The sequence below is a fragment of the Cololabis saira genome, chromosome 17, assembly GCF_033807715.1.
Source record: "Cololabis saira isolate AMF1-May2022 chromosome 17, fColSai1.1, whole genome shotgun sequence".
Classification (NCBI taxonomy): Eukaryota; Metazoa; Chordata; class Actinopteri; order Beloniformes; family Belonidae; genus Cololabis; species Cololabis saira.
The window spans coordinates 32,873,054-32,889,326 of NC_084603.1; the positions used below are offsets into that span (position 1 = coordinate 32,873,054).

The 16,273-nt window shown below is 41.8% G+C and overlaps 1 protein-coding gene across 1 annotated transcript in view; it reads right to left on the reverse strand.

Moving 5' to 3' along the window:
- Positions 1–1,278: 1,278 nt before the first annotated feature.
- LOC133463206 (pyridoxal kinase-like) overlaps positions 1,279–16,273 on the reverse strand; it is a 28,960-nt gene continuing 13,965 nt past the window's right edge. Inside the window, exons 3-11 of the mRNA XM_061744591.1 lie at positions 14,069–14,173; positions 13,456–13,539; positions 11,429–11,463; positions 10,891–10,976; positions 10,120–10,165; positions 9,924–10,035; positions 8,859–8,995; positions 8,708–8,774; positions 1,279–7,823 (exon numbers count right to left, since the gene is read on the reverse strand). Coding sequence (XP_061600575.1) covers positions 7,708–7,823; positions 8,708–8,774; positions 8,859–8,995; positions 9,924–10,035; positions 10,120–10,165; positions 10,891–10,976; positions 11,429–11,463; positions 13,456–13,539; positions 14,069–14,173 — 788 coding nt within the window. The 3' untranslated portion in view covers positions 1,279–7,707. The remainder of the gene's footprint in view (positions 7,824–8,707; positions 8,775–8,858; positions 8,996–9,923; positions 10,036–10,119; positions 10,166–10,890; positions 10,977–11,428; positions 11,464–13,455; positions 13,540–14,068; positions 14,174–16,273) is intronic.

Consider the following 16,273-nt stretch of genomic DNA (forward strand, 5'->3'; position numbering starts at 1 on the left):
GTTCAGTTCTGACTCCTAACCTTGCCATACCTTACCTTCCACTGAATTGACACCACTGCGGGACGGCACCAATGACGTGTCCACCGTCTCCGCCTACGACCCCGTATCCAAGCACTGGTGCACGGCGGCCCCCATGCTTCACCCCCGCAGAGACTTGGGCATGGCCGTGCTGGAGGAGCAGCTGTACGTGGTGGGAGGCTTCCAGAACTCGCAGTCGTGCACCAACGTGGATCGCTACGACGGCGCCAGCGACAGCTGGCAGGCCGTGTGTGACCTCAGATCTACCAGATCTGCGTAAACGTCAGCTGCTGCGAGGTGGAGCGGGAGCCGCACGCAGCGGCCTACCTGTCGTAAACGCCGTCCTCTAAACCAGCTCTCAATCTAGTGTCACATAACCACATACATTTCACATAAAGGAGACAATTCATCTGTTGTGTTTCCATTTTGTGGTGTGACATTCAGCCAGAACCTATAACTATTTCTTACGGTTGCTAAGTGTATTTTTGTCACAATTGCTGAAATTAACATTATTTTCAGATATTACATAAACAAGGTGATTTAAGAAACAAATCTGCTTTTTTGGCACCACTTGCAGTGGGCATGCACCGCTCCCCTCCTCCAATCAGAGCCAGGGGGCGTTTACACGACGTTAATCAGTCATACCGTCCAGACAACAGCCCTAAAGAGTGGGGGGAGTCCCATCTTCAGTGGGTGGGGGGGGATCTTCCTCTTCCTCCTCTTCCTCAGGTAGAAGCCAAGCTCACAGCTGGAGCAACACATGTCCTTTTGAAACTACTACTTTTTGCACTTTTTTATGTTTGTGCAATGAAGTTACTGAGAGATCTGTACAATCTGAGGTTTAAACTGCACCATCTTTTCATGAATGTGAGAAACTTAAGGGTTCCCTGGATTTGGGTGGCGGCTCATCATCAATGGGGGAACGGTGGGTCCTGAAGCTGCACCAGTGGGGAAGCACTGATTTAAGATGTTCAACAGTCTTTATTGGCAGGACCGTGAATCCGTCTGTGGTGTCTTACCAAAAGCCTTACAGGAAATGAACCGGACCTCCCGTTCTCCCCGGAAAAAGTAGTCCAGCAGCTTTCCAGTCAAGCATTCCTGGTTCAAAATGATTAAACTGTTTTGTCCTCCAGTGTCATCATTTTCTTATGTCCACTAGAAAATATGAGCATAAATCTAAAGCTGAAACACAGAAATGATGTCGGAAAGACAATAAATATGACCCCGCTTCAATCTAGTTTTCAGAATTCTTAATCTCACTTTATTGCATTAGAACATACATTTCTCATATATATCTATATATATATATTTATATATTTTATAAATGTGAATTTGTACACTACAATCTTTTATTGTAACATGTTAGAAAATACTTTTAACGCTCAAAAAACAGCACTAAAAACAGTTACCAAACAATGATTATTACATTTCCTCGTTTTGTTTTGTATTTTGTTTTGGCCACTGTGAATGGGGAGAAACATAACAAACAAACAAACAAACAAAAGCACATGTTGGAGCTGCAACTGTGATTCAGGAGGAGAGGAGAGGACCACGGTCCGAGACCCGCATCGCTTCAGCCAGTAGAGCAGTAGGAGCAGCAGCTACTGAGCTGTTTAGTGACCAAAATGATGAGCATGAAGACAGGACGAGATCCACGACAGCATGAGAGAGAGACGAGGGTGTGAAGGGACAGAAACAGGGAGAACGGCGGGCATGAAGGAAAAGGCCATGTGGAAGCCCAGCTCAACACTACAAACAGAAAACCTGAACGCAGCAGTTTTCAAGCCAGCGGGTCAGAATTCCATTTACTCTCCTGTTAATATTGATAATACGTGTCACTAGTATGAAAACCTGGCTGGGGCTTTTTTTGGGAAAGGTCGTCTCTAAAAATAAAACATGGTTTACGTCCACTAAACTGCACCTGAAAAAAGCCACAAAACGTCTTGTCAAATTGAAGATGTTTGACCAGAAGCCACAAACCCGGCACCGACTGTGGAGCACGGCGGTGGAGGGATGATGATCCGGTCTGGTTTAGCAGTCAGGAGACAGCTGGACTCACATCCGCCTAGAACTGGTTCAAACAACACAACTTGTGCCTTTTGATTTATTTTGTTAAATTAATAATCCCAGGATGATATGACTGTTGTTTGACGCTTGATTTCTATCATTGTGATATGAAAAATGTCACTTATTTCTCTTAGCATGCGCTACAGCTCCTGCAGTCAGCCTGTAAAAACATCACACTGGGGACTGGATCCACACTGTCAGAGGACTTGTGGAGCCCAGAAGTGAACGAGGAACCCTGTGTCATCATTTGGACTCGTCTAACCAGTGCTTTGTTTAACAAACTGGGCCGGTGAAACACGAGTCATGACAAGATCGTGTCTGACGCTGGAATCAAAGCCAACCGTCTCAGGTTCGGACTTTTAGACTACGTTCACACTGCAGGCCTTAATGCTCAATTTTTTCCCATATCCGATTTTTTTGTGTGGCTGTTCACATTATCTTTTAAAATGTGTCCTATATCAGACTGGAGTGTGAACGCATCGCGGCCCTGAACTGACCCGCATGCGCAGAGGAACAATAACAAAGACGTCACACGCAGCACGCCGTCATACGGCGGTAAACATGGAGGCAACAGAAGTGAGCGTACATGGGTATATTTTTAAGTTGTTGGAAGCCGACGAAACTGTGAGAAAGTGTTAATGAAGAGGAGAAGGAGGAGAAAGTAAGCCGCATTTTTAATAATGGCTTTTTGTGGAGCGCTGGCTGCCTCGTCTGTAGAGAGGTGTGTGTGGATGCAGACTCGGAGTCAGGAGTGGTGGGATCATAAGACCCCTCTAATTTAGCTTGTATAGTAGTGTCCCCCCAAATACTTATAAGGTCCAAGACCTCACTGTCCCTCCACTGATTAGCTCCGTCGCCGCTCTCCTCCATGTTTGTCTTGACCTTTTCCGATCGCTTCCGAGTGACTCCCGCCCCCGCCAGCGCAGTATTATGACAACGGTCGCCCTCAAGTGACGTCAAAGTCGCATTAATTCCGACCTGGCTGTTCACACTGAGGTCGCATTGCAAAACATCAGACCTGTATCCGATTTAGAACCATATATGGAAGCGACCTGAATCTGATCTGAAAAGATCAGATTCCATGTGACTTGTGCTGTTCACACTGTCATAAACAAATCAGTTCTGAGTCACATATGAGCAAAAAATCGGATTTGGGTCACTTGGGAACTGCAGTGTGAACGTAGTCTTACGGACGCTCAAAGCTGCAACATGGATTTCTGAAGATTTCCAAAGAGGCACATTCTATTTTTATTGATTTTTCTTCTTTTCTCGCCCACACTGGCTACACTACTCCTTGAGAATCACATTTCAACACCGAACACATGCTGGTCTTGGCTCAGGTACTGAGTTGACATCAACAGGTAAATGGAATAAACCTGATGCAAACTCCAAACATCTATAGATAACCGTTCATGTAAACCTGAAATAAACAGAAAATAAAAAGATTCCTGCTGTTGTCCATCACAGCCCTCAAAATGGAGCAGTGATGAGCCAGCGTGACCCAGACACCAGCTGATCAAAGTAACTGACACTTTGTCCTACGTGAAAACGGCTAGTAGCACTACTAAACCATCATTATTGAAAACATATGGTAGTTATGTTGGAGGTCACGTTGGACAGCTTCTAAAGACGCAGTCATACGACTGAAACACAGCTGCTGAATCCAGTGGTTTGGTTAAACCAGCCGGAACAAGCTGCATCACTAAACACACAGTAAGCACATGGAAATGAGAGCGGCGTGGAAACACGGATGGACATTAGCCACCACTTACACAGGAGGGAGATCACATTTCTAACACACACACACACACACACACATATCGAGGCCAGGGTGTAAAAACAGGCACAACAAAGGGCACCACAGGGATGCGGGTGGATGTTTGAGCGAGGGTGAGTGACACCAAGAAAGAGAGGGTGGCGAGGGAAGGTAACGTTTAGGTCCAGTTTAGGGGAAAGGGAGGGACTGCACAATGTCACAGAATGCTAGTCCTCTTCCTCACGCCTCTCCTCCTGACAAAAACACTCAGCTTTGTATTTTTTCCTCTTCAACATCACTTGAGTTAGCCTTGCTCTTCAAGGATTTTCAAATATCACATGTGCACACATACACACAAAACCCTGTGACCTTAAAAGACACACACACACACACACACACACACTCTCCCACACACAGACTCGACAGGTAGACACATATTGACCCAGAATACAGCAGAGGAAGAAGAGGATACCACACATGTTGATGAAAGCAGAGCTGAAGACGCTTGGCACACACACACACACACCGCAGTCTGTTTTTGATATGACAATCTGTGCCGCAGCAGCACAATATGAACGTATCAGTACAAAAATCAATAGCAACGATTGGTTTTAAGAGCGCTAAGATCAGATCTTTATCCGTCTGATCATTTGAAATTGGAGAGCAAAAACTAATTAAGTTCAGTTGTGTGAAGATCTATTTGTAATGCACATCAGTTTTAATGAAGTTTTAATTAATTTATTCAGGACAAGGCTTAAGATCTACTGGTTTTCTTGATTTAATATGGTTCAAAATGTTAGTTTTTTTATTTTGAATTCTTAACTAGGAATAAAGGAGAAGAATTGGAAATTTTGTCTAAGTATTTGAATCATTTTATGTCATTTTTTTTTAACTAAATAATTAATTGATTAATTTAAACAATGCAATAATGGAGGAAAAATGAAGAAGAAAAAAAAAATATTGTACACCCAATCAAAAACGTTATTTTATGAGCAAAAAGACAAACATAACCCCAAAAAGGCATGGGAGGATAAATCCTATTCTACTGATCCTTTTTTTAAAGTCTAGTTAGCCTGGTTGTTCTTTTGTATTTATGACTTGACAACAGATTTTTCTTTTCTCTTAAAATGGGCTCTTTGCAGGAATAATCTCTATTCTTTTAGTGAAAAAATGACATTTTCACCTTTAAAAAAAACAAAAAAAATTTCTTTTTCCATTCCAGATGATCTTATTTTTTCATAAATGTTCACATGTCAGTATAATCACGTCCCTAATTTGGTCTCATGCATAAATCACTGATATTAGTACATATCTGAGAATTGTTTCTTTCAGGAAAATAAACTAAATTACAGTTTAGAATAAAATAATAAAATTGTATTTCTTTTAAAATTCTAAATCAGTTCTCAAGTTACAAATACAGAGTGGGAACAAAATGAATCAGTAGAAATGGTACTTTTGTCCTCATAGGCCTCCGTAGCGTCCGGCCTCTGCCTTCTCATTTTCTTCTTGGTTTCAGGTCAAATGTAAAACAGAAAATCATCATCAAAAAGTACCAATATTTAAGACATCTCATGTTTCCTTCCCTCCCCCCTCCGACTGTCCGTCAGTGAGCAGTAACGTGCTGTTAAGATGTTGGTTTCCTAAGGCAGTGTCACAGTACAAAACAGCAGCACAGAATCACACGGGTCCCAGAACCCTACATCCAACTCTGACAACATCTGGAAGTTTGCCTTCTCTCTTTTGTTTCATGCTGCCAACACTGGTTTTGAACTGCCGTGTTGTCCAACACTTTATAAGAATATATTCGGGGGTGGGGGTGTATCTTGGGGAGACATTGGCTTACAGATGTTAAAATTCTCTTTTTCTTAGAGCCCTGGTAGAGCAGTGGGCTAAGGCACATGCCAACGTGTCAGTGCCCTGGTCGCTGTCGCCGTCGCCTCCTCGTCCGTTTCTCATCACACTCCACTGTGGAAAACCACTTTAATGCCACGAGGACCATTTACAAAGAAAAGTATAAACTTTCCAACAGGAGACCAACATTTTAAGACCAGCGTTACTTCCTTGAAGTCAATTGTGAATCAAATGTTTATTTTCTTAGGAAAGACAATGCTATTTATTTCATGAATATGGCTTAACTTCGGAGGGTTCAAGCATTGTGTTACCTGTTTAAAACTGGTAACATTAATGCACAAAAGACTTGTTGGCTCTGCGTTCACAGACAGCATTTGCTTTACTATAAAACCATTGATAACTTTTGTTATTTCATACAAACAAACAAAAACAAAACAAAAGCCATCATCTCAATTCATAGCATCACGTCAAACTTTGACCTTCTAGATTAGTTTTTTTGTCTTTCTAACCACAGTGGAGTGTGAAGTGAAGCGAACACGTTTAGGGGGAGGAGAGAAATGCATCTACAGGAGGATTTACAGTATCTTTCAATTGCACTTCATTCCCAATATGGAAATTTGTTTGCTATTTTTCTTTAAAAATAAAGATAAAATATTTGAAACAATTTATTCCATTGTCTTTTGTAGTTTTACCAAAAAAAATCGAAATCGAAAATCTGGTTTTCAGAGAAAAAAAATCTGGATTTTATTTTTGTCCAAAATCGCCCAGCCTTATGTGGGAGGGAATATTCACGACTTTCCGAGGCCTGCACTGAAATCAGCGGCGCAGCTCACAGATCTAGGGTTCTGGGCCAGAGCTGGGCCGGGAGCGGCCACATTTAATTTGGGTTGGTTTTGACACTGAGGAAGCCGATCGGCCGGGGGTAGCTCAGACAACTCAAGGGCGCCTCTTCTTTTTCTTCTCTATGTTGTGTTATGATGAAAGTTCAACTACACGGTACAATTATCGGAGGATTCCTAACGAGTGACGGCTGGAGCCACCGCTGCTCTCAGGAGTGCCACAACCAGCCCAAATGTCTCTGCTGAGAGTGATGTTGAAGTGCATGTGGTCTGTAGTACAGTAGCAACACAATGGTCCAACAGACAGATCAGATCCAAGATATCATACAGATGATCCAATACAGTTATAGTACAACATCTATACATCAACTATACATTGTGCGCTTTTTTTTTTCCTTTATGTTTTTTTGGGGGTTAGACTTGGTCACCATTACATCACTGCTGTAAGACTGGGAGGGGGTCAAAATAGCGAAGGCCAGAGCCATAGATAAACAGGGTTTGATCGTTGTAGACAGAAGCATCAACGTTAGCGTTGCAATCCTGCCGACTGGGAACTAGCGAGGAAAACGCTGTCAGAGATCAGCGGAGAAGTTTCCATTAATTTGGTCGGTTTTTGATTTTCAACGCTACATTAGACATTTGAACCGCGTGGTGGAGATCTAGGACGGGACCAGGTTGTGTGTGGTTAGAGCGGTGACGGCACACTTCCTCCTACATTCCTGCAGAGGCCAAGCGAGAGAAGATTGGTCTGAATGTGTGGCAGTTTACGCCTTGTGCTTGTGGAATCTACCTAAGGATAAGTGCAACACTGAAATTGAGAATTAACGCTGAAAATGCTGCAGCTTTTCTAAAAAGCAGCACTTATAAAAGACAGTCGTAGTCCAACCAGACCGAACTTCAGGTCTATCTGTGGCTCTGGTTCCCAGAGAGGGTCGGGGTCACAGAGATTGGGAGTTAGGGGTTCTGACACTGAGGACTTACAGGGCTAAAGGACTAAAGGTAACGGGCTAAAGGGGTTACAATACTCAGGTGTTTAAGGAATCTGGAGGATGAGGTGCAGAAGTTAAGATGATGGCAGTCAAGATTTACAATGATGAGAGATTTGCAGATACAGGATTTGCTGAGACTGATGGGTGAAGAGGACGAGGTTAGCATGAGTCTAATGGGCCGGGGATGTTAGGATATGATGGTGGCCTCGGCTACTATAGCGGGGTCCTCTATGTCTGCTTTACTCTGAACCATCCTCAGCTCCAGCTGGGGGGGACTCGGCCTCCGACCCGGACCTGCCAGCTCTGAGGGAGAGATGGACGGGGGCGTGGGGAAGGGACACACATGAAAACAAACCAATTATGGTATAGATATTTAGGACGCACCACCGGGCCCTTGCAGGCAATGGTTGTTACAGATGTAATAACCCGTCTTCTAAACAGTTTTATGGCACTTTTCTACTAGCACCTACTCAGCCCGGCTCGGCTCGCCTCCACTCGTTTTGGTTCTTTTCCACTAGGGGTCTAACGTGCTGAGTAGAAATTTGTTCTCTATCTATTCTGCCGAGGTTCTAAGCGGCTGAGTCGGCTGTATCTGACATCATCACACTACAGACCACCGATTGGTCGGGGGGTTGGAGTCAGACATCTGAGTCAGGATGTGACATCAGCGAAAGAACGACTTTGACGGCTTCATGTCCATTTTATTCAACTGGGAGTGATAGCGCAAAAGTCTGTTTCATGATCCAACTCTGAGGTGCAGATGTTCATAAACCTGGTGCTGAGGAGAGAATTAAAAAGGGATGTAGACGGTGATAAGGAACGACCAAATCTACCAGGAGCTCTGTCACTTCATAGCTGCTCAAACTAAAAAAAATTTAAAAGCATTGCTGCTTGAAGTTTCTGTCACTCTCATTTTTTAACTTGATATCAAACACAAACCACAGACCCAGCAGCACATCTATCATCTCCTCCAGGTTCTACATCTTTAGTGTTGTTGTCTTCTTCATTTACATCACACAATCAAATACGTCACAGCAGCTTCACTCCAACCTCCTAATTCTGATCCAGGTGCGGAATTGTTATGGAAAATAAACCAGGCTGAGCCAAGATGAGCTGAGATGAGTAGAGCCGAGTAGGTGCTAGTGGAAAAAGTGGCATTGTGTTTGAGCCAGTTCTCTTTTTCCTACCGTGAGCGTAAGATATGGTCCTCTGGATGACATGGTGCATCACTGAAAAAGTCTTCTCACAAGCCATCTGAACAACAGAACAGTCAAATCAGATCATTTTGCTTGATGATTCAGCATGTTTTCACCTTAATTGCTGCATGTCTGCGTGTACCTTTAGGTCGTTAGGGTAGTGATGGGTCCACGCCAGCAGCATAGCAGCAAACAGATCTCCGGTTCCTACGAAGACGGCATCCACCTTGGGAACTTCTATCCGAACTCTCTGCGTTGTCCTGCTGCCGTCTGGACGGACTGAGCAGCAGAGCAGAAGCATGTTTAGCTCTTTTGTGGTTTGTTTACCCTCAATGAAAACTGGTGTCAGAATCAGTCCCGTAGGACAGTGGTCCCCAACCTTTTCTGCACCGCGGACCGGTTTAATGTCTGACAATATTTTCACAGCCCAATCTAAAGGTGTAGCTGATAAAAACTAAATAAAATGACAAGATCGGCATTAAAAACTGTGTTATTTTCTCTATAGTAATAATAAAAATAATAATAATAATAATAATACCAAATTTTTGAAAAAATAAAATAAAATAATGGAAATTGTAAATTACCTTTAATATGAGTATTTCTATAAATGTGTTTGTTTTCTCATTAACGTTATTTAAAGCCAGGCTTTTATTTATTTGTTATATATTAAGGAGACATTTAGCGCTTTTATTTTGAAGGCGTCTCGCCGAGACCGGCGCTTCGGACTTTAACGGTTAAAGTTTAACGGCAGTAGAAAGTGTGTCTGAAAGACTAAACGAGTGTCAGGAATGCTAAAGTGGAGCCTAACTGACACAAAAAGCACCTGGCTGATAAGGATTTGTTTTCTTTTCAAATATTATGCCGTATTTATGTACATATTGAGTTTGGTTGCCATGGTTACTCATGTGTTGTTGTTAACGGTAGTTGTAATTACCGACTGAGCAAGCAGCAGTGTCGGTCTGTATTTAAGTTAAATTAAACTTATATGAATCTAGAAAGACTAACTCTATTTTATTTTATTCCTTTATAGCTCTTACGGTGTGTTTGCAGTGTATTCACATCCAAGGAATAAAAACATTGTGAACCATCAGTTTGAGAGTCAACCATCAGTCGGGGCTACAGAAATTATTTTTTCTTTCTGTGCGGCCCGGGACCAAATGACCGGGGGTTGGGGACCACTGCCATAGGGCACACTTGTCCCACCTACCGTGACGCTGGCTGCCCAGGCACACGAGGAAGCGGTCTCCCAGTCTGGGAGGGAGGTCGGAGGAGGTGATGACCACCGTGTCTGGGCCCATGGCGTGGAGAAGGTCCATCACCTACAGCCACAAACGCACACAGTTAAACCCTGAAGCAGCTGTTTAGTTTAGCAAAGAAATCATGCAAGAGAACATTTCTGTTACCTCCACAGCATCTTTTTCTGTGGTGATGTTTTTCCCGGTCAATAATCTAAAACACAAGCAAACAAACAATTAATAATAAATACTTTTCACCTATTCATCTGGTTATATTATCAAAATATAAGCACAACACTTTGACGTAAACATAGATGTCTTTGTTGAAAGACTTAATATGCTATCTCTTTTATCAAGGGAGCCAAAAGTTAAAAGGGTTTGAGAGTTATTTTATATTCATATTTGACACTTTTTGGGAAATCGTGTCAAACCCATGTATTCAAAAACGTGAGCAGACGGAGAGCTATGAACCTGGATTTGATAATTGGACGGTAACAGTCTGCAACAATAAAGACTTATTATTTAAATCATTTCCACTAGAGACATAATGTCACCCAAATAAACTCAATAAGGCCAAAGGCAAACAAACATAGTTCTAGATTACTGATTTCAGTGTTCCGGCTTAAAGGACCAAGGAGGAAATCAGTCCTTTACAGTTCCATACCTGACATTTTATTTTGGCGTATTTTCAAATTAAAGTTGACCAGATCAGGACATAAAAAAATAAAATAAGATACTGTAACTGAGGAGGTTAGAGCATATTTTTGAGATCACAAAGTGGAGGGATTAGATAGCAACAATAGTGGCATTATATAAAGATGGTTTGTGTTCATGCTTTGCTTCTCGTGCAGAAAAACTGTGATGTGTCTTTTATTGGACCAAACAAAACTAAATCAAAATTCACCAATAAGAAAAGGTGATTTTAGGTAAAAGACTTACTCAGCCTCGAACTGGTTGGGAGTTATAATGTCGGCAACAGGAACCACCTTGTTCTTGTAGACTGGATAAAGATTCTGAGGAACATACTGTGGAAAAGAAACAGTTTAAAGCTGCATAACACGATGAAAATGCACAAATGGAGCTCCGAAGATTAACACTGCATTCAAGAGTGGGCCCAGTTACTTCTTTTCTGTGATCTTTGTTTTCACAGTATCAATTTATGAACACTAAATTATCTTAATCCCTGAAATCTCACAGTGTGATGCATACGCACCCCAGACACACACAGACACACACACGCAGTGTGGATGTAACTCTGTCAGATCACAATAATCCATCTGTCTTAGAACTAAGCCTTGTACAACACCCCCGAACAGCAACATAACAAAGTGCACACATTTATTTAAACGGGAACAAAGATAAGAACACTAAACGCCTCCCACACACATTAAAAGCAAATGCGTTCTTCTCGAAGAGCACAACAAACACAAACATAACTCCAGCTACAGCAGATGTGTGCAGTTGTCCAGAAGCTCACCATGGATCCATGATCACCGAGGACGGGGTCACACACTGCAAAGACAAAGACGCAGTCAGAGTCACAGACATCCCAGAACTGCATACCCTTGAAAAACACAGCGTTACATAAACGGTGCAGTGATGGGAGGCATGAAACCGGATTTGGAAATCTGTTAGTGGGTACAAAGACTGCAGCCAACAGACCCACAGAAATACCTCCATTATTCATTTTAGATGCCTTGAGAGAGTGAAACTAAAGACCATTTGTAAAGGGGGCACTTTTTATTAAACCCCACACAACGATGCTATCAGGGGGAGAGAAATCAGGCTCATTTGTTATTTTATATCTGATGTTGCTCCGTGTTAGTGAATATAAAAGTGTTTGTCCAGAGGGTGGAGCTAGACTGCAGATCATCGAGCACGACACTCGCATAGCTCAAGGAAACATGGAAAGTGTGGTGGTAAACAGTCAGAAATATCGGTCTCTTTGGCTATTAGAGCTTTTAAATGACTTCAGTCTAAGTTCTGGTGATTGCCGGACAGATTGTGGGTTCGGGAACTTGTCGCTGACCACACTTGCATGTTGGAAAGAGATGAAACCTTAACATTAACTTGTAAGGACACAACAAACTTCCAACACGTTTTTCTTGCCTCATGGACTGTCAGCCAATAGTGCCATCTCATAACTCTCTCCATTATCCAACCAACAAATAATAGTAAAGAAATGTGAAGTGACGTGCTACATGGTCTCAGTGCCATGTTTAACGAAGCTCCTGCCCATACAGGACGTGCTTGGAAGTAAATAAAATCGAGCCAACAGCCTCTGGTTGCTTCCAGTTTTGAGCAGTGATAGTAAATCTTCACTTTCTCCGTCAGTACAGTGTTTACAGGCAAAACTACAACAATCCTGACCTGAGTGAAGCTGACTGGTGACACATGAAATGAAAATCCTTGCAGCTACTAACTGACAGACATCCACGGAGTTGCACACAGAAAGAAATGGATCCTCTCAATCCTGCTACTACATGAATTCAGGTACTATTCATACTGAGTTATCACTGAATAGTTACATTAAAACTCAGTTACTCTTCCTATAATGTAAAAGTAAACCAGCTGTACAAGTCTGCATCTCTAATCCCCTCTCAACATCTGCTCTCACTACTTCCAGCAACCTCTGCTTTCATCTAAAGCAGGTAATAGCTGCCACAAACACATAATCTTAGGTGAATGTAATGGAGCATTCAGTAGCTGTTTTCACTTCAAGAATTGTGAGTACAGAATAGCCAGTAGATACTGAGCATCCTCTATAGACATTAGGGCTGGGCGATATGGACCAAAAGTCATATCTCGATATTTTCTAGATGAATGGCGATACTCGATATATATTGATATTTTTTCTGTGCCATAATTGGGGTTTCCTCCAAAGCATTATAGCATAGCATCTCTGTTAGCTTAATTTTTTTCTGAGGCAAACCCTTAAAAAAACAGTCAGTTTTAATACAAAGCCTCGTGCTTTGCAGGTTCCTTTTATTAACAGAGGTCTGCACAATATCAAAATGTGTAAAACAAATGAAATAAAAATAAACTGCCTGCATATATAGAATAAAAATGCTTCTTGAATAAAATAAAACAAATATCCCTTTCCTGCATAACAATTAAATTAAAATACACTGTGCAATTAATACAATGTAGACAGTAACAGGCAGACTTTTCCACTGAGGTTGACAGTTGTGCAAATAACAAAACATTTGTGCAAATCTCAAATAAAACATTCAAGTCAATTTGTCACAAAATAAGCTATATCAAAATCATTAAAAAAAAATAAAATAAAATAAAATTAAAAAAATTAAAATAAATCGATATAAACGATATTGTCTCGTACCATATCGTGTTTGAAAATATATCGATATATATTAAAATCTCGATATATCGCCCAGCCCTAATAGACATAGTTTTTTTGTTACAGTGTGCAAAAGAAAAGTACAGCAAGTGATTGCAGAAAAATCTCTGCATCCGAGTCCTATAATACATTGAAGAGTCACTCACCATAAACCAGGTTAGGATTGGCTCTCTTTAGTTCCTGAACAATGTCCACCACCATCTCCAAGAAGGAGGTGTCCCTGGTATACCCTGAATACATGACACAGAAACAAAAAAAACATAGACGTGAACTATTTTCAGATTATCCTCCCTCATAAATCTGTATTTACCTGTTTTATAATAAAACCATCAGCAAAGCAGCTCTAGTCTACTGACGCATGTGCGCCGCATAAAATATCACATATAACATATATACTCTGTGATGGACAGAAAATGTACTTCAATAATACTTAAATCAACCAAAAAATAAATTATCAAATTATAGTATATTTGATATTTGGGAAATGCATGCACTTGAACGCAGCGTAGAACGTAGAACCAGACTTTACCGAATTATCGTACGCTGCTCATATAGATCCCCGAGATCTGATTAAAGGACAAAGTCCAGCTGCAAACTACCGTCCAGTTTAAAATGTAAGCAGTCTGCTGGGAATAGTACAACTTTTATTTCAATGAAACTCATCTCTCAGTGATTCAAATATCATCAGATACTTGTATCCAACTCTCCTGACTGTGGTGGAGGAAAGAGTGTGTGTGGAGGTGAGAGACGGATATCCACCTGTTAGAACGTAGTCATACTGGTGAACGTTGTTCAGTTTGATTCCCTCGTACAGGACATGCAGCTCGTCTGCTGTCAACACCTGGCCTCTCCAATGAGAGTAACCTGCAGGAGAGGAGGATTATGGGAACACAGAAGCAAGCTATGGTGAGTTGTAGCACAAGATAAACAGCAGTATGTAAGGGACAGCTAATATCACGACAACATTATCAACATTATTTATACAGCATGTGACATAAGGCTTATAGACCTCAAATCCTGAGCTGAACTTTCTTTACTCTCCATATATGGATGCTGTTATCGTCGCCATCAACTCTTTTTTTATTGTCTGTCTCGTAGCAGGTTTTTTTTGTTTGTGACTTGTCTATTAACTTTTATCTTGCACACCAACTCCCTCCTACATCCTCACAACGAGGGATTCAATCTGTTTGTTTTACTGGACTATGCTACTTGTTATAACAATTGACATTACCGGTACATAAATACAGCTCTAACAGTCAGGAATGGATGGGACTGTATTGTTTAATAATTTCTCTGTAAATTACGATAACTAATAAGACACAATGAATAAACCTTTTGCTTTATTTTAAGTGATTTTACTTAACCCTTGTGCTGTCTTTGGGTCAAAATGACCCAATTCTTCTATCCTTCTTTCCTCCTGCCATGCTCTCTCCTTCCTTCTTCCTTTCCTCTTTTCCTCCTTTTTTACCCACTTTACTCCTTTTTCTTCCTACCTCCCTTTCGTCATTCGTTCCTTTATTACTTTCTTTGCTTTTCCTTCCTTCTTTCTTTATTTTCCCCGTTCCTCCCTCCCTTCTTTCCTTTTCTCCCTTCTTTCCTTCCTTTCTCTCTTCCTTCCATCTTTACTTCCTTCTTTCCTTTTTTTCTCCCTTCCTTCCCTCCTTTCCTACTTCCTTCCTTCTTTTCTCCTTTCTTCCTTACTTCCTTCTTTCATTCCTTCCATCTTTTCTCCTTTCCTTCCTCCCTTTCCTACTTCCTTCCTCCCTTTCCTACTTCCTTCCTCCCTTTCCTACTTCCTTCCTTCTTTTCTCCTTTCCATCTTTTCTCCCTTCCTTCCTCCCTTTCCTAATTCCTTCCTTCTTTTCTCCTTTCTTCCTTCCTTCCATCTTTTCTCCCTTCCCTACTTCTTTCCTTCTTTTCTCCCTTCTTTCCATCTTTTTTCCCTTCTTTCCTCCCTTCCATCTTTTCTCCCTTCCTTCCTCCCTTTCCTACTTCCTTCCTTCTTTTCTCCTTTCTTCCTTACTTCCTTCTTTCCTTCCTTCCATCTTTTCTCTCTTCCTTCCTTCCTTCTTTTCTCCCTTCACCCTCCCTTGACCCAAAGAGAGCACAAGGGTTAAAGGTACATAGAAGAAAACTGCGTGAACGTCGAGCTGCTTTCCTGCAGTCTGCAGTGAGTGTGTGTGATCTGGTGAATCGGGGACAGGGAGGACGCAGCGCCTCTTGTGTCGTCTGTGTGTTGTTGTGGGTCACAGAGCACATATATACAAACATGGACGTACATTTATGTGTCGTGAGCCCCCTGTTAGAGTGGCTGAGCACACGTTTGTCTGCTTATGACATGTTTGCTGCAGGATGATGATCCAGGTGAGTCACAGCCAGGTCACTGGAAGGGAGAATCTGGTTGCTAAGCAACAAGCCCAGAGAAAGCCAAAGGGGCTATGAAAAATAGAGAGATGAGCGTTCAGAGTAGCGTCGTGTGTGTGTGAGAGGGAAAAAAACCAAGGCATGCCTACAGATAAGAGCTTCTTCTGACGTCATCATACGCTGCTGTCGCAATTCCAGCGCCTGCTGCTGCTCGCTGTTGCGTCGCTTCCCCGCCTTCACTCGCTCCATCTTTCTCTCACTCATCTGCAGCCTCTTGATTCATTTCTGCTTCCGTCTCTCTTTCTCTCTCTGTTCATATTCCATTTCAGATGCAAACGTCTCCTTCAATATGTCACACCAAATTACACCCTCTCCATGAAGAAATTGCAAATCCTGCTTTCCAACACACAAGATCTGATTAAGTTAGCGCTCCGGTCTCTGTCATTCATATGCAAAGGTCATTTCCATTAATTCTCACTGGAGATGTGAGTGATTTTTCATTCCTTAGGTTTCAATTGACCTAAGATTTATGGAGCTCACATTCTGCATGTTTAGAGGAAACATTTGTTTCAGGGCAGCTGAGATACTCCTGATGTGATA